The sequence below is a fragment of the Protomyctophum parallelum genome (assembly GCF_964188405.1).
Source record: "Protomyctophum parallelum genome assembly, chromosome: 8".
Lineage (NCBI taxonomy): Eukaryota > Metazoa > Chordata > Actinopteri > Myctophiformes > Myctophidae > Protomyctophum > Protomyctophum parallelum.
In genome coordinates, this window is record NC_139703.1 from 39,700,076 (window position 1) to 39,726,871 (window position 26,796).

The window sequence follows — 26,796 nt, forward strand, 5'->3', positions numbered from 1 at the left end:
TTATTATTATTGGCTTATTATTTTGCCAGCGGGTGCTTCGGCTCTTGCGCACCCGCAGAGTTGACGCCGTTGTCTATAGGTCTCTGCGTCTCTAGAGCTATAACATATATAGCACACATCATGTGTGACACATGTGCGCACACACACACACACACACACACACACACACACGAGATTCTGACAATGCAGCGGCGCATGCTTAAAATAAACAGATATACAAGCTTATAGTGTACCATAGCGTACATACCAGCGTACTTACCGTTCAATAATAATTAGCATGTATTATTATTAACGAAAAACATAAATACTAGCCTACTATTTCATTCTTTGTTTAGTGTGGTAATAATGCTCCCGCAGTATTTAATGTTTTTATTGCAGACTGCGGATCTCCTGAGATGAATTCTGTCAGAGGAAAGCCGTATAGCCTATATAGGCTACTTATAGTACTCGGTGTGTGTGTGTGTGTGTGTGTACAGCTGCGCTGCACAATAATTAGGAGAGAGAGAGGACGAGAGTTTATAGGCGCGGAGCGAGAGAGATAGAATGTAAAACACGTTGTTTCAAAGTCTTTATAGTTTTGACCAGATTGTAGTGTGCTTGCCTTGTGGCTTGTGTGTGTATGGACACTGCGGAGGGGTTATTGTCACGTCACTATGGAGCATGCTGCCGCGCTGCTGAAGCAAGTCCAGTCTGGGTGAAATTCACATCGGAAAATTAATATAACGGCGCGTGAGCCCGCCCGCACTCTCTCTATGCTCGCTCTCTCTGCGCGCGCTCTCTCTCTCTCTCTCTCCCCCCCATCTACCGTGCACATGCAAAGAGCGCAGGTATCCAACATTGATAAACTGGTTCGCTATTATGCCACAAATCCGTGCATTAAAACATCAAAGTCCAGTAGGCCTATAGTCCATTTATCGACGATCCAGCAGCACAGTAGCATACAGTAGGCCTATTAATCATCATCAATGAACATGTGTCAGCCGCTGTTGTCAAACTGCCCCCCCCCCTATCTGTCTATCTGCATGCGCTACGACGCACAGAACGCAATGCGAGAACTCACTCTTTTAGGCCTATACTCTGTCTGAGTGCGATTACTTTAATAAAGGTTGTCATTGAGACACAGACAGACAGACAGACAGATAGACAGACAGACAGACCTGTCAATGCGCTATACGAGCGCGGTGAGCTTTGATGATCGGCTAAATTAATATAGCCTTGTATATAAATTCATATGTCCTTGTAGGTTATCTATTGTGTTGGCCAGGGACCCCCCCCGCAAAGGACGTAATCACATTGCCTTGCGCTGTGTGTAAAATAGTCTTTTTTTCAGTATGAGGCTATACGCAGCTTCTACACAAAGTGCGAAGGGACCCCCCCCCCCCCCAAGGGTCCACATGGGGTGGGGGGGGGGGGAGGCACACGGATAGGAGCACAAGCGCTCAGACTGTATAGGTGCGAGAATATAGTTGCAGACATGGCTACACACACACACACACACACACACACTCACTCACTCACTCACTCTCGTCGCTCCTATGCGGACCTCCGTGATCCCCCAAGGGTCCCCCACCCCCACCCCCCCAGGGGTTCACGGACGAGGGTCGGGCCATCCCTCCACGGAACCGGACCGGCGAGGCGCACGCGGTGGTGCGCCGATCCCCGGGCACGATGCGCGCGTAAAAAGGCCTGCTGCCCTGCAGGTTCTCCACGGGGAAAGGCAGCATGCACCCTTTCGACGTATTAATTAATACGGCACGACGAGTTGTAATATGCAGACGAAAAATAAACCGTCGAGGCGAATTATTATCAAACCGCCGCAACCTATAATAAAATACGTCGCGAACGCCGATGGATTCATAAATAGCCCTGACGAAAATAAAACGTTGGGCGAATTATTAAACCGTCGGTACGAAATAATATTTAAACAGCGACCTATTGAATAATTCGCTGTCTCTCCCTGCTTGATTAAACGCAATATGATTTTTCGTCGTTTTATATTTTATTATTGACATTACAAAAAAACAAAAAAAATGTAATTGACCCCTCAGTCATTTCATCCTGGGGCCGGGCCTGAGCATTATGTTGTACTTTAGCTATTGAAAAATAGCAGATCTACAAGCGTGGCACCGAGTGCAGCGCTACGAGCTTGTAGATCTGCAAGCACCCCCATAAGCCATTACGCTTATTACGGGTTTAAAGTTAAATTGTGTTATTTTGGTTAATTTGGTTATGTTGGTGTTGTAAGCATTATGTTATACTTTAGCTATTGACAAATAGCTAAAGTACTACATGTTGTCTCAGAAAGAGACAAAAATGTCTAAAAACACAAATTACTACATAAACCCCCCAGGAAAGATAATGGTTGCAAAAGGGCTGAAGTGGCCCTTAAAACATGCACGTGTGAACTTCAATGACTATTGCTGTGTGCACTAATTCATGCTAATGTGGTGTTTACAAAGTCATAGAACAAAATGTTCTGTGGGTCTTGACTCTTGAAGTACAAGTAAAAAAAAAATGCTCAAAAACGATGGTGAGGGCTGCAATTATAGGCCATGTAGGAAACCCTGCAGTATCTCTGAGGACTGACTCTCTAGGAGTCCCTGTTGAAGACCCCGGTTTAAAAAAAATGAAAAGACAAACCTACAAGCTTTCTCTCTAAATGGTAAATGGTGCATTTATATAGCACCTTTATCCAATATGCTTTACATAGATTGTGCATTACATTCACCCATTCACACACACATTCAAACACAGATGGCAGAGGAAACCATGCAGGGCACCAATCAGCACATGAGGAGCAATTAGGGGTTCAGAGTCTTGCTCAAGGACACTAATAGGGGATTCACACATTCGAACCGTTTCCGAATGCCGTTGCCTGGTCCCCGGGACTGGTTGGTCGATCCAATCAGCAATAGGGTTACACACCCAGCTAACCCATTATCACCTGTCCATTAACAATTGGACAGACATAAACATTCCACAACATTCACAAACCATTTCTTCTAACAAGGTAGATAAAGGTGGAATTCCCATAGCCTACGACTAGAAATAATAATGCACTGGTATTGTACAGTAGCGTCATGCTTCTTACCGTACATGTAAAGACACACATCTACACACAACTGACTCAATTGTCCATCAAGAGTAAGTGGTCAATCTGAAAGACATGTTTCACATGTTTCATTCATACCAATTGCCAGATAACATATTAACTCACGTCCACAAATACTATTATTTTGTCATAGTTTTACCATCATCACAGTATGACTAAGAGATGTGTAACCATCCTTACACACAATTATTAGACAATGAAGCATGTCTTATTATACTTACAGGTTATGTACAGTGGATAGTATGCACACTGTAACATTAAGACTTTACTCCTGTCATGTTCAATGTAGAAAGTTCGAGTAAAATATGTGTAGACTGTTACATTTAATTAATACTCCATGCTCCAATACTATCATGCTCTATAGGCCATAGTATTTAGAAAATATATTATTTGACACACATGAAGCTAATGTTAAGGTTTAAGCGCTAACTTGTAATCTATTGTCCTTGACTTCAAAACAAGTACTTCAGTTTTGTCTTTGTTTATCTGAGGACAATCTTGGTATATCCAATTTGGTATATCCCTGCAGTATCTCTGAGGTATGACACTCTAGGAGTCCCTGTTGAAGACCCCGGTTTAAAAAAAATGAACCTACAAGCTTTCTCTCTGAATGGTAAAATCACTTCAGTCATCAGACATTTAACATGACTTTGATGGTGATATTGTGACTGTTAAAGTTCTGAGTCCATCAATGGCCCATCATGTTTGTCCACTTCTGATTTCCCAAACCTTTTCAGCTTGACATCAAAAGATACATATATTGCATGGAAATATGCTTAAATCAATGCACCATTTTTAATACAATATTTAAAAGGTTACAAACTTACAATTGTGACATGCTTTGAGCTTATGGGTGGGCCTTATTGATGTATTGTTTTGTATAGGATAAATTCACCCTTGATCCTCTCAAGCCCTATTTTAATGTAGATGATGAAAATAGCCTATCTAGAAGTCATCAAAATGGGAAGAAAGTATAGCTGTAGTAGTTTTGACATATTCTGCACATGTAGTTTCAACATGTTCTGTACATGGAAAATAATCATGCTCTAGTAATAGTTTGGCATGCAGGATGTGAAATGAAGTTTGTGTCACTGTATTGTTCAAAGTATACAAGATGTCCATATTTAAAGGAGGTGAAGCACATGTGTTGTGGTGAGCTTTCTGTAATGAACACACAAAGGATGTGTAGCTGTCAACCCTTTATTTGAAAAAGAAGAAATTACGGACAGTGTATTTGCAGTAAATATTTTCTGTTACAGTTTTATGAAGACAACATAATACAGAGAATCTAAACATATAATCAAACTAAGTCAATGAAATACACTATGATGATGAAAAAACACATCATTTAACAGCTTTTTCCTCTTTATGACAGGTCTTCATGTGTGTTTTTAGATGGCAATTCTGACTAAAGCCTTTTTCACAAACTGTACATGTAATGGGCTTTTCCCCAGTATGAGTGTCACCATCCTTACACACAATTGTTAGAACATGAAGCATTTCTTATTATACGCTATAGATCTACATGTAGATGCAGGTTGAGTACAATGGACAGTATGCACACTGTAACATTATTACTTTACTCCTGTCAAGTTCAAGTAAAATATGTGTAGGCCTACTGTTTAATTTAATTAATACTCCTATCATGCTCTAGTAATAGTTTGGCATGCAGGATGTAAAATTAATAAGTTTGTGTCACTGTATTGTTCACAGTACAAGATTTAATTTAAAGGAGGTGAAGCACATGTGTTGTGGTGAGCTTTCTGTAATGAACACACAAAGGATGTGTACTGAGCTGTCAGCCCCAGAAGAAATTACAGACAGTGTTTTTAAAGTCAATGAAATACACTATGATGATGAAAAAAAAACATCATTTAACAGCTTTTTCCTCTTTATGACAGGTCTTCATGTGTCTTTTTAGATGGTAATTCAGACTAAAGCCTTTTTCACAAACTGTACATGTAATGGGCTTTTCCCCAGTATGAGTCATCATGTGTATTTTTAATTGAAAATTACGAATACAGCCCTTGCCACAAACGGTACACGTAAAGGGCTTTTCGCCTGTATGAGTCATCATGTGTCTTTTTAGATCAGTCTTTAAATTACAGCCCTTGCCACAAACTGTACACATAAAGGGCTTTTCCCCTGTATGAGTCATCATGTGTATTTTTAATTGGCTATTATGAGTACAGCCCATGCCACAAACGGTACACGTAAAGGGCTTTTCCCCAGTATGAGTCAACATGTGTATTTTTAGATTAGCCCTTTGAATAAAGCCTGTGCCACAAACTGTACACGTAAAGGGTTTTCCCCCTGTATGAGTCATCATGTGTGATTTTAAGAGGCCATTACGACTACAGCCCTTGCCACAAACTGTACACGTAAAGGGTTTTTCCCCTGTATGCGTCATCATGTGTGTTTTGAAGCTGTCATTACGAATAAAGCCCTTGCCACAAACTGTACACATATAGGGCTTTTCCCCTGTGTGAGTCAACATGTGTAATTTTAGAAAACCCCTTTGATTAAAGCCACTGTCACACACTGTACAAACAAATGGCTTTTCCCCTGAATGAATCATTGCGTGTCTCTTCAGATTGTATTGTATTCTACTTTGTCTAATGTGTTAATAGCTTAATGACTAGTACTAGTGTTTTTTTATGTCCAATATTTGCATTTCAGTTCATAATCATAAAGTTAATGTATTTGAAATTAAATAAAAAAGATTACTTCCCAGGATTCCAATAAAAAATAGGTGAAAATAATTCAGGATTCCAATTTAAAAAATAGCAAAAATCCCTATCAAATGTTTTGTTTTGCAAATGGCAAATGGCAATAATAGCACAGTAAAGATGATAATAGTCCAATATGATGTGTGTAGTTTTTTATAGATCTAGCCTCTTCATTTTTATCTCAAAGTGCACCAGATTAAAGCATTTTCATCGCAAAAAACAAAACATCTGGAAACCCAGACGTTTTACTTAGACTAACTCTGGGGGAGCCCGGGATCGAACTGGCAACGAACTGGATCGAACCGCAAGGTTGCCAGTATCAGTATTCCATTGATCGAAGCCATTACGCTTATTACGGGTTTGTAGTTAAATTGTGTTTACTCCAATTTATTTGACCGAAATCGAATCAAATCAAATCATGAAAATAAACATGTTCTGAAAAAGCACGCTGCCCACCCATCTGTCTGAGCACTCAAGTGGTCTGACCGCTTGTGTTGAGGAAGCCAAGGCAATTAGAAAAAAAGGATCACAGAATGTAACAGGGAGGAATTTGGTGCTTTTGGTGTTGTAAGCATTATGTTATACTTTAGCTATATTGACAAATAGCAGATCTACAAGCTCATAGCGCGGCACCGAGTGCCACGCTACGAGCTTGTATGTCTGCTATTTTTGAAAAATCGTGAAAATGTGGCGCAAATCTTTGAATATATAAGAGTGAACGTTTTTAACTCAAATAGTTGCTTCTTATTATACGCTAGATCTACATGTAGTTACAGGTTAAGTACAATGGACAGTATGTACAGTTTGTACACTGTTAGTATGTACATTAGGACTTTACTCCTGTCATGTTCAATGTAGAAAGTTCGAGTAAAATGTGTAGAGTGTTTCATTGAATTAATACTCCTATCATGCTCTAGTAATAGTTTGGCATGCAGGATGTAAAATGAAGAAGTTTGTGTCACTTTATTGTTCACAGTACAATATGTGAAGCACATGTGTTGTGGTGAGCTTTCTGTAATGAACACACAAAGGATGTGTATAGCTGTCAACCCTTTATTTGAAAAAGAAGAAATTACAGACAGTGTTTTTACAGTAAATATTTTCTGTTACAATTGTATGAAGACAACATAATACAGAGAATCGAAACATGTAATCAAACTAAGTCAATGAAATAAACACATCATTTATCAGCTTTTTCCTCTTTATGACAGGTTTTCATGTGTGTTTTTAGATGGCAATTCTGACTAAAGCCTTTTTCACAAACTGTACATGTAATGGGCTTTTCCCCAGTATGAGTCATCATGTGTATTTTTAATTGTCCATTATGAGTACAGCCCTTGCCACAAACTGTACATGTAAAGGGCTTTTCCCCTGTATGAGTCATCATGTGTATTTTTAATTCTCCATTATGAGTACAGCCCATGCCACAAACTGTACATGTAATGGGCTTTTCCCCTGTATGAGTCATCATGTGTATTTTTAATTGGCCATTACGAATACAGCCCTTGCCACAAATGGTACATGTAAAGGGCTTTTCCCCTGTATGAGTCATCATGTGTCTTTTTAATTGGCCATTATGAGTACAACCCTTGCCACAAACTGTACATGTAAAGGGCATTTCCCCTGTATGAGTCATCATGTGTCTTTTTAGATCAGTCTTTAAATTACAGCCCTTGCCACAAACTGTACACGTAAAAGGTTTTTCCCCTGTATGAGTCATCATGTGTATTTTTAAGTTGCCATTATGAATACAGCCCTTGCCACAAACGGTACACGTAAAGGGCTTTTCACCTGTATGAGTCATCATGTGTCTTTTTAGATCATTCTTTAAACAACAGCCCTTGCCACAAACGGTACACGTAAAGGGCTTTTCCCCTGTATGAGTCATCATGTGTCTTTTTAGATCACTCTTTAAACTACAGCCCTTACCACAAACTGTACACGTAAAGGGCTTTTCCCCTGTATGAGTCCTCATATGACATTTTAGAGTACCCTTTCTTTGACAGACTTTTGCACAGACTGTGCAATAAAATGACTTTTCCCCTGAATGAATCATTGTGTGCATCTTCAGATTTTCCTCAGATCTTCCTGTGTGACTCCTCGTGGAGTGACTTTGTTTTGGTGGTTTGACAGACAAACTATTTCCTCCCATGTGTTGTGTATTGTGTGATTTCAGCGGGTTTAAAACAGCGTGAAGACAGGAGCTGGTCATCACTAGTTGGTTGTGATGTTCCACAGTCCTCTACACCAGCTTGTGTTTCCATGTGTTTAGATGAGGTGCTGGCTACAGGTTCTGCTGGTATGTTTTCATCATCTTCATGTTTCACTGTTGGCAATGTCTCCGTTGATCCACCACCCCCCTCTGATCTTTGCTCATCATGTTCCTCTTTTATCTGTAGAGACTCTGGTTCCTCTTTGATCACACTGGAGGTTCTCTCCTCCTGTTCATCTTTAATCTGTGGAGACTCTGGTTCCTCTTTGATCAGACTGGAGGTTCTCTCCTCCTGTTCCCCTTTATTCTGTGGAGACTCTGGTTCCTCTTTGATCAGACTAGAGGTTCTCTCCTCCTGTTCATATTTAATCTGAGGAGACTCTGGTTCCTCTTTGACCAGACTGGAGGTTCTCTCCTGCTGCTGCTCAGTAAATACCTCCTCTTTACAGACCAGGAGGTGTATGGAGTCTAAACAGAAGATACAGAATAGAAACACATTATTACATGAAACTTCTGCTTATTTCCGTATCTGTTCTTACCTCAACAATGCTTAATTTCTAAAACAATCGTCTCCTTGTTCCTCAAATATAATTTATCATTAGCTACAACCTATTGCTATCAGATATATCCACAAAGAATGTTTTTGAATGCAAGTTTAACCCTAACATGAATGGATCGATGCAAAGTTTCAACCAGTTCATCTTCCAACTGTGTTCAAACATTAATGGTTAGATTAAACATAGTAAAGGTTTTACCAACCGGCTCTGTGTAGTTTGACGATTGGTTGTAAAACCATATCCAGTAGTCTGCGTTGGCAGGCAGTTTCTTGCTTGATGTGGAAAGCTTCATCCTCATACTCTGTTAGAATTCTTCCAACGACCCCAAATATCTCTTCAGCAGCAGCAGATAGTCTCTGGTTGACCAGGTACTTCAATGTTTGTAGTAAAGCCATAACTCAACACTTGCCCAAATAGATTTTTAAATAGAGCGAAAATATTATAAAAGTATAAAATAGAACCAAAACAAAAACAAAATGCTTCAGCTAGTGCAGAGAGGAGAAGTTCAGCTCTTAACTAGCAGATATGAATGTGACACCAAGCAGACCAAGCTCTTGTTAAATACTAACAGTGGGCCAATCAGAGTGAGTGGGGAGGGACACACCAAGAACAGAACTGGCCAATCACTGCTCACAACAACAAGGCAATGCAATGTGTTTTATATAAAACATTAAGAAATGAAACATTATAAAGGTGCAATCAGATTCAGTAAAAATATAAAGTTACAGCTGCGATGTGTAACTTTCCTATTCCACCCTGGATAAATACATTGTCAGTGTAGAATAATAGGCAGAGCTGCAGTTTTCAGGGAGTTTGTTCCAGATATAACTGATTACTATGTTTTTGTTTCTAGGATTATAAAGCCACATGGCCATAGAGGTATGGATAGTAGATGATATAACACACGATCAGATGCCCCAAACCATGCTTTGTAGAGAAATAGTATTTTAAAATTGCATTATTTGACACACAGCGACCCAGTGTTAAGATTTAAGATTTAAGAACTGAAGACATTCAGCGTTCTGAATGAACTTCAGTCATCACCAGACTCTGTTACATAAGACATTTGATATGACTTTGATGGTGATATTGTGACTGTTAAAGTTCTGAGTCCATTAACTGACTCAATGGCCCATCATGTTTGTCCACTTCTGATTTCCCAAACCTTTTCAGCGTGACATAAAAAGATACATATCTTGCATGGAAATACTTAAAAATTATCGGTGAATTATTTTGTATAGGATAAATTCATCCTTGATCCTCTCAAGCCCTATTTTAATGTATTGTAGATGATGAAAATAGCTGATCTAGAAGCTGAGAACATATTGTAAATGTTCCACCTGTCATCAAAATGGGAAGAAAGTAGCTGTAGTAGTTTTGACATATTCTGCACATGTAGTTTCAACATGTTCTGTACATGTAGTTTTATGATGGATGAAAATCGAGCCTGTCTTGCCTTAAAAGGGCCATTTCACCCCTTTTGCAACCATGTCTTATTTTAATTATGTTTATGAAACAAGACACACTTTGTGTGTGTAATATGTGTTTTTATATATTTTAGTATTTCAAAGTGCCAATGATGTCATGGACACTGGTCTCACTTCCTTCCTGAACTACATGTTGTCTCAGAAAGAGACAAAAATGTCTAAAAACAAGTATTTTCCAGTCTAAATCATTTAAATGCAAATGATTCCCAATCCTATTGAGTATATCCACTAAAAGGATCACATGCAAATTGGTTGGTTGATCCATTCAGCAATAGGGTTACACACCCTAACCCATTATCACCTGTCTGTTTACAATGGGACAGACATGCTCCTAAACATTCCACAACATTCACAACCCATTTCTTCTAACAAGGTAGATAAAGGTGGAATTCCCATAGCCTACGACTAGAAATAATAATGCACTGGTACAGTAGCGTCATGCTTACCGTACATGTAAAGACACACATCTACACACAACTGACTCAATTGTCCATCAAGAGTAAATGTTCAATCTGAAAGACATGTTTCATTCAATTGTCACTCACGCCCCACAACGACTATTATTACTTGCGCAAGCAGAGCGCGCAAGTAATAATTTCGCCCGGTCTCTTCCGCCGTGACAGCTGTCCCGCCATTCGATGTTTATGCAGAAAAACATCAAATCTGTGCCTGTTTTGCTGGGACCAAACGACCACAAATGACCATATCTCTTACGTCATCATTTAGAGCTAGTCATACGTATACTATATACATAATCAGTAAATTATAAAATAGCAAATTGTGCCTGATCTGCTGGGACCAGAGTATGTGGTGTGTATATGTATGACTAGCTCTTAATGATGACGTAAGAAATATGGTCATTTGTGGTCGTTTGGTCCCAGCAAACCAGGCACAGATTTGCTGTGTTCTTGCATAAACATCAAATGGCGGGACAGCTGTCACGGTTTTTGGCGCAAAGTAACCACAGTATACCGCTAATCAACTTACAACTACACACTCTATATAGTATATGTATATGTATACGTATGTCCTACGTCATCATTTACAGCTAGTCATACGTATACTATATACATAATCAGTATAACATAAAATAGCAAATCTGTGCCTGGTTTGCTGGGACCAGATTACACAATTGACCATATTTCTTACGTCATCATTGAGAGCTAGTCATACATACACACAACACGTACTCTGGTCCCAGCAGATCAGGCACAATTTGCTATTTTACCGAGAAATGAACACAATAAGTACAAACTTGATAAATTGAATATTACTATTTATCATATAAAGGCAGAAGATAGTAGAAAAGATAAAGACACACGACTATTTGATCTGGATTGCACAAAAAGGAAACTATCACAAACAGGAGGTTTACCAACTACACTCAGTATAGCAATTGGTGCACAAGTGATGTTGACTACTAATGTAATGGTATCTGATGGATTAGTCAACGGTATCAGAGGATTTGTTGAGTATATTGACTTTGGGAAAAACGGCACCTATGTTACAGTAATACTCGTTAAATTCCAAGACAAAGATTTTGGTCTTAATGCAAAGTCTAATAGTAACTATAAAAATTATCCAGAAGCAGTTCCAATCTACAGACATGAAGCTATCATTTTCCATGGAGGCAGAAGAACAGGATCAACAAATATGGCACCATGGGCTCTTTGTTTTACTCCACTTCACAACTGCTCAAACTCAACAACCACATCGTCATTCCATCCCTTATCTCAGCTATCAAAACACACGGACTGTTACGCCGATCCAAATACATCCACCGAAGCTCCCGTAGAAAGTTTGTTTACTCCCGGTCAGATCACTCCACTATTCCCTCACTCTGGTCAAATGAACGACGTCATCACAACAACACACCACACGTGCGCCCCGCCCCCGCCTGTCTACAGCAGCTGATCAAAGCGCCACTATCCGTCCAACTCAATCCATGTCTCAAATTGTCTCTGTTCAACACCCGTTCATTAACAGACAAAGGACTCATACTCAGCGACTTTATAACGGACAATAAAATAGATATTTTCTGCATTACTGAAACCTGGCAAAAACCCCTAGAATACATCTCACTCAACCAGACCACACCCCCAGGATACATCTACATGGACAAACCACGGCTTGACAAACGCGGAGGTGGTTTAGCCATAATACATCGACAACACATAAAAACCAGCCCAGTCACAATTCCAACCTCCCCCTCATTTGAACAACTGGTTTTTAAACTATCTGGCCCCAAACCCCTGGTTATTGCAGTCATCTACCGCAGATTTTTCCACATGCCTCACCCAGCTCTGTGCCATCTCTCCATCTGTCTTATTACTTGGCGATTTCAACTTTCACGTGGACTCACTCAACTCCCCACCTGCCATTGAATTCCTGGACATTCTAAACTGTTTTAATATAACCCAGCATGTAGATTTCCCACACACAGAAAAGGTCACACACTAGACCTGATATGCACTACCGGAACCTCCATCAGCAACCTATCCAACTCCGGCTCCACCCTCTCCACCTTCTCTGACCACCTGGCCCTCACCGTTGACATTGACATCCCCACCCCTGCCATCAAGCATAAACGCCTCATCACATTTCGCAACCTCAAATCCATCCAGCCACCCGCTCTCTCCTCCCTCCCTCCTGACTCAATTTCCGACCACTCACTCACCCAGAATGCCTCCCCGACTGAACTAGTCAATAACTATAACAACGCCCTCTCCACCTGCCTAAATCAGCTTGCTCCTGCTACACCCACTCTGCCCCCTGGTACACAGACCACCTCCGCCACCTTAAGGCTGAGGGCCGCAAGCTTGAACGGCTAGCCAACAAAACCGGTCTAACTGTTCACTCTGAGGCCTACAACTCACACCAGCAGCAATATAAGGAAGCCCTCAACAGTGCGCGCACCTCCCACTACTCCTCAATTATCCAATCTGGCAGCAATAACCCCAAAACGCTCTTCTCCACCGTCAGCAACCTCCTCAAACCCATGGACACCACCACCTCCTCCTTCACAACCAGTAAATGTTTCTCACATTTTTTCAAACTAAAATAGACAACATTCACTCTGAACTGGCCATCCCCTCCTCCACCACTCCCCCGGATCCTGAACCTAAACCACTCACTACCTTCACCGAGATCACCACATCTGACCTTTCCGCCATAACCTCCGGCATGAAGGCATCCACTTGCATCCTGGATCCCATGCCCTCCTTCCTAGTTATGGCCTGCCTCCCAGCTCTCTCCCCAACCATCACCAAAATCATCAACACCTCCCTGTCCTCTGGTTTCATCCCACCTGCCCTTAAACTGGCCGCTGTCACCCCCATTCTCAAAAAACCCGGACTAGACCCTGACACCCCCAACAACTACCGCCCCATCTCCAACCTCCCCTTCATCTCCAAAATCTTAGAAAGAGCACTTCATCATCTACAATGTAGATGATGAAGAGGAGAGGACGTAGGTAGGATGTAGATTCTACATCCTACCTCTTGGGCAAATCCTCCGTCACCACAACCTCCAGTTCCACTGCTATGCCGACAACACACAACTCTACCTCTCCACCAAGACCATCACTGCTGCCACCCACTCCACCCTCACCACCTGCCTCACAGATGTCAAAATAACTTTTTAAAACTAAACTGCAACAAATCAGAAATCCTTCTCATTGGCCCTAACTCTCTCACTAGCTCCACCCAGAACTTCACCCTCAATATCGATGGCTCCACTGTTACTACCTCCCCCCACATCCGTAACCTTGGTGTCATATTTGACTCCACCCTCTCATTCCTCCCCCACATAAACCAGATCACCAGAACCGCCTTCTTCCACCTCAGGAATATCGCCCGCCTCTGGCCCTCTCCGTCTTTCACTGCCGCCGAAACCATCATCCACGCATTCATCACATCCCGGATTGACTACTGCAACAGCATACTCAATGGCACCACCTCCAAAGTCCTCAACAAACTACAACACGTTCAAAACTCCGCTGCCCGCTTGCTCACCAGTACACGCTCCAGAGACCACATCACATCAGTCCTCCACGACCTACACTGGCTTCCCGTCAAACAAAGAATTCACTACAAAATCCTGCTCACCACCTACAAAGCTCTCAATAACCTGGCTCCCCCCTACCTCTCAGATCTTCTTGAACCATAATGTCCCCCCCCCCCCGCTCCCTCAGGTCCAGTGAAGCTAACCTCCTGAAGGTCCGCAAGGCCAAGTACCGTACCTGGGGGGACAGGGCCTTTTATGTTTCGGCCCCCAAACTCTGGAATGAACTCCCCAACCATCTCAGAGCTGCTCCCTCTCTCCTCTCTTTCAAAACCTCACTTAAAACCCACCTCTTCAGAATAGCCTTCCCCAGTTGAGGCCTTGTTTATCTTTTTATCTTTTTAACCCTGTATCTGTTATGTTTTAGCTTTGATCTTTTTTCTTAATAAAGTCTGTTCCTGGTGTTCTCATGTAAAACGCTTTGGGTATTTAGAAAAGCGCTATATAAATCTGAGCTATTATTATTATTATTATTATTATTAATTATACTGTATAATATATTTTAATTCAGTTTATATACTTTTTTTTCATCACATATCAATGATTTATTTTTCTTTGAAAATAAAGATAGAAACTTGAACCATACTTCATAATTCTAGGTGTTTACATGCATAAAGTAGATAGGTAGCAAATAGTTACACCTAATAATTAGACATTTCAAACGTTCCTTCACAGAGATATTGAGATTCCACCGTTTACAGAATAATTATACTGTATAACATATTTTAATTCAATTTATATACCTTTTTTTTTTCATCAATGATTTATTTTTCTTTAAAAAACTAAAAAGGGATCCAGAATATATCTACATCGATAAAACTGTATTTCTTATATAGATAGAAACTTGAACCATACTTAATAATACTAGGTGTTTATATGCATAAAGGTAACAAATAGTTACACCTACAGCGGTCGAAAGTACTTGCTCGCTCTGCTTGCGCACTAGTTGGCCATTTATGGCCTACTAGTGTGCAACAAGCAAGTATGCACTCGACAGAGTGCAGTTCTAGTTTTGTCATAGTTTTACCATCATCACAGTATGACTAAGGGATGTGTCACCATCCTTATACACAATTGTTAGAACATGGAGCATTTCTTATTATACGCTATATCTACATGTAGTTACAGGTTAAGTACAATGGACAGTATGTACACTGTAACATTATTACTTTACTCCTGTCATGTCCAGTAGAAAGTTCAAGTAAAATATGTGTAGACTGTTTAATTTAATCAATACTCCTATCATGCTCTAGTAATAGTTTGGCATGCAGGATGTAAAATGAAGAAGTTTGTGTCACTGTATTGTTCACAGTAGAAGATGTCCATATTTAAAGGAGGTGAAGCACATGTGTTGTGTTGAGCTTTCTGTAATGAACAAACAAAGGATGTGTAGCTGTCAACCCTTTATTTGAAAAAGAAGAAAATACGGACTGTGTTTTTACAGTAAATATTTTCTGTTACAATTTTATGAAGACAACATAATAAAGATAATCTAAACATATAATTAAACTAAGTCAATGGAATACACTATGATGATGAAAAAACACTTAATCATTTAACAGCTTTTTCCTCTTTATGACAGGTCTTCATGTGTTTTTTTAGATTGCAATTCAAACTAAAGCTTTTTTCACAAACTGTACACGTAAATGGTTTTTCCCCTGTATGAGTCATCATGTGTATTTTTAAGTGGCCATTATGAGAACAGCCCTTGCCACAAACGGTACACGTAAAGGGCTTTTCCCCTGTATGAGTCATCATGTGTCTTTTTAGATCAGTCTTTAAATTACAGCCCTTGCCACAAACTGTACACGTAAAGGGTTTTTCCCCTGTATGAGTCATCATGTGTATTTTTAGATCTGCCTTCCGAACTAAGCCCTTGCCACAAACTGTACATGTAAAGGGCTTTTCCCCTGTATGAGTCATCATGTGTCTTGTTAGAGCACACGTTTGACTAAAGCCTTTTTCACAAACTGTACACGTAAATGTTTTTTCCCCTGTATGAGTCATCATGTGTATTTTTAAGTGGCCATTATGAATACAGCCCTTGCCACAAACGGTACACGTAAAGGGCTTTTCCCCTGTATGAGTCATCATGTGTCTTTTTAGATTATTCTTTAAATTACAGCCCTTGCCACAAACTGTACACATAAAGGGTTTTTCCCCTGTATGAGTCATCATGTGTGTTTCTAAGTGGCCATTACGACTACAGCCCTTGCCACAAACTGTACACGTAAAGGGCATTTCCCCTGTGTGAGTAAACATTTGTATTTTTAGATTGCGATTCAAACTAAAGCTTTTTTCACAAACTGTACACGTAAATGGTTTTTCCCCTGTATGAATCATTGTGTGTGTCTTCAGATTGTCCTTACGATTAAACATTTTGCCACAATCTGCGCAACTAAAATATTCCGTACCTGTGTGACTCCTTGTGGAGTGACTTTGTTTTGGTGATTTGAGGTCATGGAGCAGCGTGTTGCTCAAAGACAAACTATTTCCTCCCATGTGTTGTGTATTGTGTGATTTCATCCGGTTTAAACCTGACTGGTCTCAAACTCTGTATCTCAATAATGCTTCTGTGAAAAAACCAATAAACAAAGTTAAGAGAAAAACCTGACTGGTCATGCCTGGTTTCATCCCACTCATCACTGTCTTCAGTGATGTCAGATTCAGAACAGTGTGAAGACAAGAGCTGATCATCACTAGTTGGTTGTGATGTTCCACAGTCCTCTACACCAGCTTGTGTTTCCATGTGTTTAGATAAGGTGCTGGCTACAGGTTCTGCTGGTATGTTTTCATCATCTTCATGTTTCACTGACAGTAATGTCTCTGTTGATCCACCATCTTCCTCTGATCTTTGAAGTAATTCATCGTGTTCCTCTTTCATCTGTGGAGACTCTGGTTCCTCTTTGACCAGACTGGAGATCCTCTCCTCTTGCTCCTCTTCAATCTGTCGAGACTCTGGTTCCTCTTTGACCAGACTGGAGGTTCTCTCCTGCTGCTGCTCAGTAAATACCTCCTCTTTACACACCAGGAGGTGTATGGAGTCTAGACAGAATATACAGAATAGAAACACATTATTACATGAAACTTCTGCTGTTAGTTCCGTATCTGTCCTAATGTTGTTTTGATTCCAGTGTGAAGTGTCACAAAATGATTGTTTCTTACCTCAATAACGCTTAATTTAATCATTTCTAAAGCAACACCTTGTTCCTCAAATATAATTTATCATTAGCTACAACCTATTGCTATCAGATATATCCACAGAGAATGTTTTTGAATGCAAGTTTAACCCAACATGAATGGATCGATGCAAATTTTCGGTTAGATTAAACATAGTAAAGGTTTTACCAACCGGATCTGTGTAGTTTGACGAATGGTTGTAAAACCATATCCAGTAGTCTGCGTTGGCGGTCAGTTTCTTGCTTGATGTAGAAAGCTTCATCCTCGTACTCTGTTAGAATTCTTCCAACGACCCCAAATATCTCTTCAGCAGCAGCAGATAGTCTCTGGTTGACCAGGGACTTCAATGTTTGTAGTAGACTCAAAACCTGCCCAAACAAACTGATACTAGATCTATTTTTAAAGAGCGAAAATCTAAAGTTAAAAGTAGAACCAAAACAAAAACTAAATGCTTCAGCTAGTGTATAAGGAGAAGTTCAGCTCTTAACAACTAGCAGAGATTAAAGTGACACAAATCAGACCAAGCTCTTATTAAATACTAACAGAGGGCCCTGTTCATCCAATCAGAGTGAGGGGGCGGGAAACAAAACTGGCCAATCACTGCTCCCAACAACAAGGCAATTCAATGAGTTTTATATCAAACATTAAGCAAATGTTAAATGCACTCATTGAACCTCTCTAGACCTTTTTTATAGTATGTTGTAGATTAGAAGATTGTAGGAGAAAACTTTCACACAGGTGCGTAGGCCATCTGGTGCGTAGGACATCAATGAAAGCAATAAGGTACACCCACACACTGTATCTGCTCGGCACAAGGGTATTGTTTTGTTTAATGTAGTTTAACATGTCCTGGTGAAATATCTTTCTGTACATGCAGCAGTATAGAGAGTAACTTTGGTGTTAAGCATTATCAGGCCCGGCGCCACGACGGGTCAAAGGGGGTACTTGACCCCTCAACCCGACCTCCTTGACCCCTCAAAAAAAGCTGCTAGTGATATTCACTAGCAGCACTGGTTATAACAACTCAAAACATGCTGCTACAAACAAAAAGAAAGTATTGTACAGGCATGTAAGGAACATCTAACATGCGTCATGGCCATCTCCCATCTGGAAAGAACAGGAAGTATGACATTCCTGAGGCACAGGGATTTAAATTTAACACATGTTAATTCGGATCAACTGAATGTATGTGTCTGACATTATTGTCTGCTATTGGGGGGGAGGGCTGCTATTGATGCACAGACGCACTTAATGTGGTATTTCAGCTGTTCCAATTGCAATTCCAAACATGCGAACATGACCCCGCTTTAATTACTTCAGTCTAATGTGTTTTTATGTGAGCTTAATGACTAATACTAGTCTTTTTTTATGTCCAATATTTGCATCTCAGTTCATAATCATGAAGTTAATGTATTTGTAAATTAAAAATAATCAAAAATAGGTGAAAATAATTCAGGATTCCAATTTAAAAATAGCAAAAATCCCTATCCAATGTTTTGTTTTGTAGCCTACTGCTGATGTTGGCAAATGGCAATAATAGCACAGTAAAGATTATAATATCATTATAATTTTTTATCTCAAAGTGCACCAGATTGAAGCATTTTCATAAAATCTGGAGCGCTATCGTTCTAATCTTGCAAAACCTCGGAAACCCAGAGGTTTTACTTAGACTCTAACTCTGGGGGAGCCCGGGATCGAACTGGCAACCGCAAGGTTGCCAGTTACGGGTTTGTAGTTAAATTGTGTTGTGAACATGTTCTGAAAAAGCACACGGCCCACCCATCTGTCTGAGCACTCAAGTGGTCTGACCGCTTGGGTTGTGGAAACCAAGGCAATTAGAAAAAAAATGGATCACAGAATGTAACGGGGAGGAATTTGGTGCTTTTGGTGTTGTAAGCATTATGTTATACTTTAGCCATTGACAAATAGCAGATCTACAAGCTCTTAGCGCGCTACGAGCTTGTATGTCTGCTATTTTTTTAATTCGTGAAAATGTGGTGCAAATCTTTGAATATATAAGAGTGAACGTTTTTAACTCAAATATTTGCTTCTGGAGGGGTCCCTGGAACAACACATTTTCATTTTCAATTACATATAATGTTTGGGGTCCTTGACATGAAATATTGAGAATCACTAAAACAGGAGGTTTTTCACAAAATTGTCATGATTTAGAAAATGGGTAAATCGGGTAAAACGTAAATGGGTTAACTATAAAAGGCAAGCAGACCCTCTGAACAGCGCTGAAGGAATAGGTCCAAAAAGACACCATCTAATCAATAAATAAACAAATAATGCAGGGGTCTCCAAAGTGTTTCAGGCCAAGGACGAGAGAGAGAAAGAGAGAGACCCATCATCATGCACTCCACATTGTATTAAATTGCCCAGAGAGTACAGGGTGTTATGGTTGTGTAGGCGTGACGATGTAGGTGACGATCAAGGTCTGTGTGAATGTGAGGAATGGTTTAATTCTCCACATGTTTCTCAACTGGACGAAGCCGGACTGAAAGTACAATTTGCCCGTCAAAGGACAAAGTCAGGGTCGAACTGCACACACCTATAAATTTAGAGCCGAGGTCTTTACATCTGCCTATAGCTGTGCCTGGATGGTGAGGGTGGATTCTGGGGTAGCCAAATAGGAGGACGTCGTGTATGGATTGATTGATTGATTGATTAACAGTTTGCAAGTTTTTCAAGTACAACTCAATACAAAAAAATCACACCTCTCTCTCTCTCTCTCTCTCTCTCTCTCTAGGTATAGGTACGGACGGACATTGCTGGTTGTAGGAGTGTGGTTGCACCACTCAAAAACTGTTAACTGTGAGTGGACGACACCATAAAGCATTACTTGTTTACAATATAGGTCCACCATGTTCAATTCATCAAAACATTTAGAGACGTACGAATATACGTCTATAGAGGAGGTAACAAGGGAAAATAAATATATACAGTGAGGGGAAAAGGGGTGGGCGATGGGGGGGGATTCAGATTTTACGGGGGCCAGTTTCGAATTGCAGCCGTCCGTAGGTGCCCTTTGAGAGCGGTTTAGAAGGAGCCAAGGGAGGGCATGTATGAAGAAGGCTTGACGCCGAAACGCGTCTGTGTCGATTTGCTTTGTTTATCCGAAGGACCTCGGATTGCTGGATATTATACCTTTCCTGACTTTGAATCTTCGTGAGCCGTTCACTGCAAGCTGAATATAATACAGGCTGAGAGTGCTTGATTTTCTCTTCCATTTTGATTGTCATAATAATACAGTATGACTCAGACGGGAACTGCCCATAGATCCGAAGTCCCTTTAGTCCGAACATGCTCCCGTGCTTGCGGTTAGGTTTAGGTTTGCTCCCGTGCTTGCGTTTAGGTTAGGGTTAGAGATAGGGATAGTAATTTCGGAACAATGAACCTTCTGACTAATGACACGGCACCGACACGGCACAGCCCCCTATCAAGTAACAGGGCTTTTTGTTTTTGTCTTCGACACCGTGAACCACGTACTCCATACTGGTAAACAAGCTAAAAGCTATTGGGTTTTGATAGCACATCAGTGAGAGAACAGATGAATTCCTGTTCTGTTCTTTGACTATAAGTGTCTATTTGTACGTCTCTAAATGTTTTGATGAATTGAACATGGTGCACCCTCTTGTAAACAAGTGTAATGCTTAATTGGGTCGTCCACTCACAGTTGACAGTCTTTGTATTGAGTTTGTGCTTGAAATGTACTGTAATTCTGCAAACTGTTAATACATATTTCAATCAATCAATCAATAATGCCACGGTTTCCATACCGACAAATGGCAGCAAAGGAAATAACTATGAAGTCGCTGTAGAACAAAACCATCAATGACTTATTTATCCACCTGGCATCAGTTGAAGAGAGGTTGATTGCCTCATATCTCTGATTGAAGGACGTCTGCTTTCCTAACCCTAACCCTGCACTCCATTTACCACAATGTTGCTTTTGTTTTGCTACTTAATTACTTTACCTAATTAACACCACTGCACAGCGGCAGTGTGTGTGTGTGTGTGTTCAATTTGTCTTGGTTCATACTCAACATATACAGACAACCATAGAATGACTAACGTGTGTGTGTGTGTGTGTGTGTGTGTGTGTGTGTGTGTGTGTGTGTGTGTGTGTGTGCATGCATGCGTGCGTGCATGTGTGTTGCGAAGTTCACTTAGCCGACTCAGCCCCGCCCGAGTTGAAACCCGAATCGTAAATAATGTCAAACCCGAACTCACCCAAACATGGTGAAATATCACGGATTGGCAATTCCGTACATACAATTTTGGGGTTTTCTACGCGTGTATGTATGGAATTGCCAATCTGTGCTATTTCACTGTGTTTGGGTGAGATCAGGCTTGTGTATGTGTGTGTGCGTGCGTGTGCGTGTGTGTGTGCATGTGCGTGTGTGTGTGTGTGTGCGTGCGTGTGTGTTTGTGTGTGCGTACGTGTGTGCGAGAGAGAGAGAGACAGGGCGAGAGAGACATCACAGGAGGATGACTCATGCTCATTGTAAAGCACTAGCATATGAGCCATCATCACAGCCCGATTGATTTGGACAGGCTTCCATTTCAAAAGCAGCAACATCACAACGTAAAGAATACTCAGTTACAAGTATAAAGCCTGGAGTAAAAGTCTCCTCAAGCATAAAAGCATAAAGTATAAAACAATATTATTATTATTATTATTGTAATAATCCTATATTACATAATTATTTAATGGACGTCACAAACATAACATAACGGACTTGTGAGGCCCGATCCTCACTGAACTTGGCACAGACACTGGCCATGACAATAGTCTCAGGGATGTCCGCACACTGTTTCACTGCTCCCAGGAAAATATATTTATTGAATCAATAAATATTTAAATTTCCTCCTCCATCCCTTCCTTTTCATTGTACGTAAGTATATAAGCACCTGTAGAGTTTCTGGAGATGTGCGTGCTTCCTGTTGGATCTTAACCATGACAATCAGTCTCACCATGACAATCAGTCTCACCAGGAGCCACAGGCATACTGCCCGTGTGTGTGGATCAATACACCTTAAATGTCAATATGAGACCTTTCCATTAGATCTTTTTTCCAAGCACAAAAACCATACAGACAGACACAGACACACCGACAGACAGGTACCTTCAGACTGCGTAGGTAGCGTTTGGTGTGGACCACCAGTAGGTCGTCCTCCGTAGCCTCACGGGCCTCAACGATGTTCCCATCACTGACCAGCTGCTCCTCTGACAGAGAAACATACACACGCCACCATTACTCCTTACTCTGCTCTCTGCTATGGGCAAGGCAAGGCACGGCAAGGCACGGCAAGGCACGGCAAGGCAAGGAAGGGCGAGATAATTTTGCGACTCACGACCTATAGGTCGCAACCTTTGCAGGGCCCCAATAGCACGCGTCATTTTCGTGATTTTCTGAGTTTTTATCATCTTTTTGACCTAAATTTAGCAAAGTCAATGGCTAATGAAGGGCCCCAGGAGCCTTTTTCAGGGGCGTCAAACCTAGTACAGGGCGCAGAGCAAGTGAGCTCCGCTCGCGCTCACGCTCACATGCTCTGTTGTAGCCCATCGTCATGTGTCTAAATCCAAAAGAACAGATATGTAAACTGTCGTCACGCCATGAGCGGTGCATTGGTGATTTGTATGTCTACGTATTCTCATGGACAGTCCGTGAAGCAGATTACGCGTATGGGGCTGGGCTTGAGTCTGAGAGCAGGCCCGGTGCCAGGATGAAATGACTGAGAGGGCAATTGAGATTTTTGAGGGGGCACAAAGGTAAAGAGGTTGATTTAAGGGTGCAAACATCCCCTTTACCCCCCCGTGGTGCCGGGCCTGCTTGAGAGGCAATGATTGATGTAAACTGCTAGCCAAGCTTGCACAGTGCCGTGCTGTGTGCACTGAGCGGCTCGGAGCGGCTCGGAGCGGAGGACAGTTCTCGCTCCGGAAGTCAATCTGACCCATTTAAAAACCCGCTCCGCGCTTACTTCAAAATCCCCTCGCTCCGCTCCGCTCACATGTTCTGACAGGGCGGTACTACCAATTTCCCTGAAGGGCCCCTGAGAGGCAAGAGCCCCTGGGCCACGGGTGTCCCTGGTCGAGACCAGGAGTCATCAACATGTCCGTGGCACAGACTTGGTGTTGTCCGTGGCAACATTTTAGATTTTCTTTTTACAAACCATACATTTTGACCATAAGAGCCAATTATTGAGTGTATTGAATGTTTAGTCTCCAGGCTGTCTTTTGCTATGACACTGTAGGAGTCAAAATGTGACTAGTGTGTGTTTCTGATGATATTATTGTCCAAAATGTAATTTTGACAAAAATGTCCACCACATGCCAACATGGTGACCAAGTGTTACAGCCGCAGGCCTATATAGATATATATGTCTTTGTCTGCGTGGTGCGCACAGTGCACGCCTCCCTTTGCCTAACCCATCCCTGTAGGTCCGTCAGCGCAGCCATTGGTGGGGAGCATTGCCGCCGCTCCGCTGTTGGTCGCCCGCTCCGCATCTCGCTCCTCCAACCAGCTTCTACACCTGCGCCCACCTGACGGCATAAAGGCGTTCTGAAGTCTTCACTCCGGGCCGCTGTCCAAACTGTCACTCCAGAGTGGAGCAGGCTAGAGGCAGCGCGCCCTCCGTGCAGTGAGAGAATGCACGGAGTAATATTATAATGCAACCACCCGTATAGCAAGAGTTGCTGTGCGTGATGAGTTTTTGTACACTTTGTTAGATTAGAGTAGAGTAGGCAATAGTAGGGCACTGTTGTCACTTTATTTTCGGTTGTTAGGTTAGTGTGTCTAAAACTCAAGAGGTTAGTTTTAGTATGCTTTTGATTATTTCCTTAGTTGCTCCGTGTGTCATTTGTTTGTCAATGATAATGTAACTCACATTGAATAATGAATATACTTATGTAAATAGATATTGTTTCACCATAATTTGTATGCCACAGAATTTTCCTATTTTTTCGTAGCGCAAGTTTTTCTTTTTTGTTCTTATTTTTTCCTAGCGCAAGTTTTTTTTTTTTTTTTTTTTATTTTTTTTTTCTTATTATTTATACTAGCTCGTTGTGTACCTTTCAGAAAGCGGATGACTTTCCCCCACTTGCCGGCGTCGAAGGCGTGCAGCTTTTCCAGACCCATGAAGGTGATGTTGTAGTTGGGGTGGTAGACGATGGGAAGACATGTAGCAGGGACGCTGTCGTAGAGACCACTGCTGAGAGACAGACAGACAGACAGACAGACAGACCACTGCTGAGAGACAGACAGACAGACCACTGCTGAGAGACAGACAGACAGACCACTGCTGAGAGACAGACAGACAGACCACTGCTGAGAGACAGACAGACCACTGCTGAGAGACAGACAGACAGACCACTGCTGAGAGACAGACAGACAGACCACTGCTGAGAGACAGACAGACAGACCACTGCTGACAGACAGACAGACAGATAGACAGACAGACGGACGGACGGATGGACGGACGGACGGACGGACGGACGGTCCATTTCTGTTTTGCTGTTGCGTTGTACAGCACGTGGTTCTTAAACGTTTTTGTGCCAAGGACCCCCACATTGATAAAGGAAAGTGGTTTGTGCCAGGGGTTACCCCCAGAAGAGGTGGTCCCTGGCACAAGAAGCAAAAAAAGGGGGGCAAGCTTGCAACGCAGTGACACTGTGAGCTTGTACATCTGCTATTTTCGAATGGCCAACATATAAAGTGGTTAAAATGATTGCGATGCTACTTTTGCTGTGATTAACTACTTTTGCAGGACCCCCCCCAAGGACCCCAGTTTGAGAATCACTCTTATACAGTATGCGCTGATAACTGGAGAGGAATGTGTCCTTGTGAGACAATAAAGTGTAAAGTCTAAATAATGCATTGTTTGTGCACTTACCTTTTTTTCTGTTCACTATCTTCTTTGTGAGACATTTTCCCCAGCAGGCATTTCTTGTTCTCATCTGCACATGAAAAACAAGCATAGAACTGTCAAATACTATCTATATACATGTGCACATGAAACACATCGCACAATGTTTACATGATATGGAGTCACCACTCACTCACCACCAGACCTGAATCGCCCAGAACATAGTTTTTATTGGGCATAGCGTAGCTAGTGATTCAAGGGCTGGAGCCAGGCTATAGCCGTGTCGAACTTCTAAAGGAATTGTTTATTATTCCACAAATGTGGAGCCCTTGTGGCAAAAAATACCTTCTGTTAAAAGCCATGTCCAGGGGACTTATGAATGTCTAATTTTCAATGTTGTGTTATAATCTCAGCTTTTTGTTATTCCCTGGCCAGGCCTGCGTTGAGCGTTATATAAATATATTGAATTTGTTCCAGTTCCAATTGTGTCTGCTCATTTATTTGTGTCATCACTGTAATTGTATTGTATGTAGTCATAGCACGCCATAGTACACATGTATAGCATAGTAGTAAAGATGTATAGTTTATATGTATAAGTGTATGTATAGTTTCACTATATAGATATTCCACTGTTACTTTCTTAGCTTACGCATGTTTCATGATAAATACTTTTATGTGATGTATTCCCATGCTTTTGTTTTTGCTCAAATGTAAGTCGCTCTGGATTAAGAGCGTCTGCTAAATGCCTAAATTGTAAATTGTAAATTGTAAATTTCAATGTCACATGTTTATCCTGTAGCCTATGCTGTATCCTGAGTTCTCTCTCTAGTCTCTACGGATTGTGTAAAAATTGTATCCCAACCTGAAAATGAATTTTCTGTTTATTAAAGAGCTGGAAACTCCTGTTACAGAACAAACACTGAATACTATATCAACAATAATAATGGGGGGGGGGGGGAATTAGCCTATAGGCTAATTTAATTTGCAACTCTAGAGTTGCAAATTGCGGCTAGAGCTAGCCATGGTTCTAGCCCCTTTCGGGACCCTACATAAAGCTTTTCTGAAATTTTGATGAGTTTTATGTTGGGTCCCTGCTCACTACTGTATTTTCGTATGGAAATCCCTGGACGCGGATGTAGAAATTCTCTCTAAAATACGATCTGCGCCAAGTGACGGCATTATTTTACTTGAGTTATTCTGAATTCGGGAACTTTAAGTAGCTATACATCCCGCTGCGAATATCTCCTGTGGCGCGGAAGCCGCTAAGTATTTTTAATCTTTGTTTGACCGATTTGGTCGCTTTATTTCTTCTTGTTTGTTTACCGTTTATTGTACCGCCTCCCGGTGTGCGGTTGGCTTGTGCGGCTACGTCCCTGCCTCTGATCTGCTCTGTCATAGCTATAGCGCCACTAGCTAGCCAGATAGGCGGTGCAATGAGGTGTCAATAAACAAGGAAGGAAGAGATTAATCCAAGCTTCCAAATCGGGCAAACATAGATTAAAAATACTTAACGGATTCCGCGCCACAGGAGATATTCGCAGCGGCATGTATGGATACTTATACTTCACATATTCAGAAAGCCTCA

At 41.3% G+C, this 26,796-nt stretch overlaps 1 protein-coding gene across 2 annotated transcripts in view; it reads right to left on the reverse strand.

The window, feature by feature from the left end:
- The window catches only part of hdac11 (histone deacetylase 11), a 60,810-nt gene extending 35,499 nt beyond the window's left edge, over positions 1-25,311 (reverse strand). Inside the window, exons 1-3 of one of the 2 annotated variants that reach the window (XM_083770667.1) lie at positions 25,239-25,311; positions 24,418-24,554; positions 22,472-22,572 (exon numbers count right to left, since the gene is read on the reverse strand). In XM_083770667.1, coding sequence (XP_083626793.1) covers positions 22,472-22,572; positions 24,418-24,554; positions 25,239-25,273 — 273 coding nt within the window. In that variant the 5' untranslated portion in view covers positions 25,274-25,311. Of the gene's footprint in view, positions 1-22,471; positions 22,573-24,417; positions 24,558-25,238 lie in introns of both variants that reach the window. The other variant, XM_083770666.1, reaches the window with a different exon arrangement.
- Positions 25,312-26,796: the final 1,485 nt, after the last annotated feature.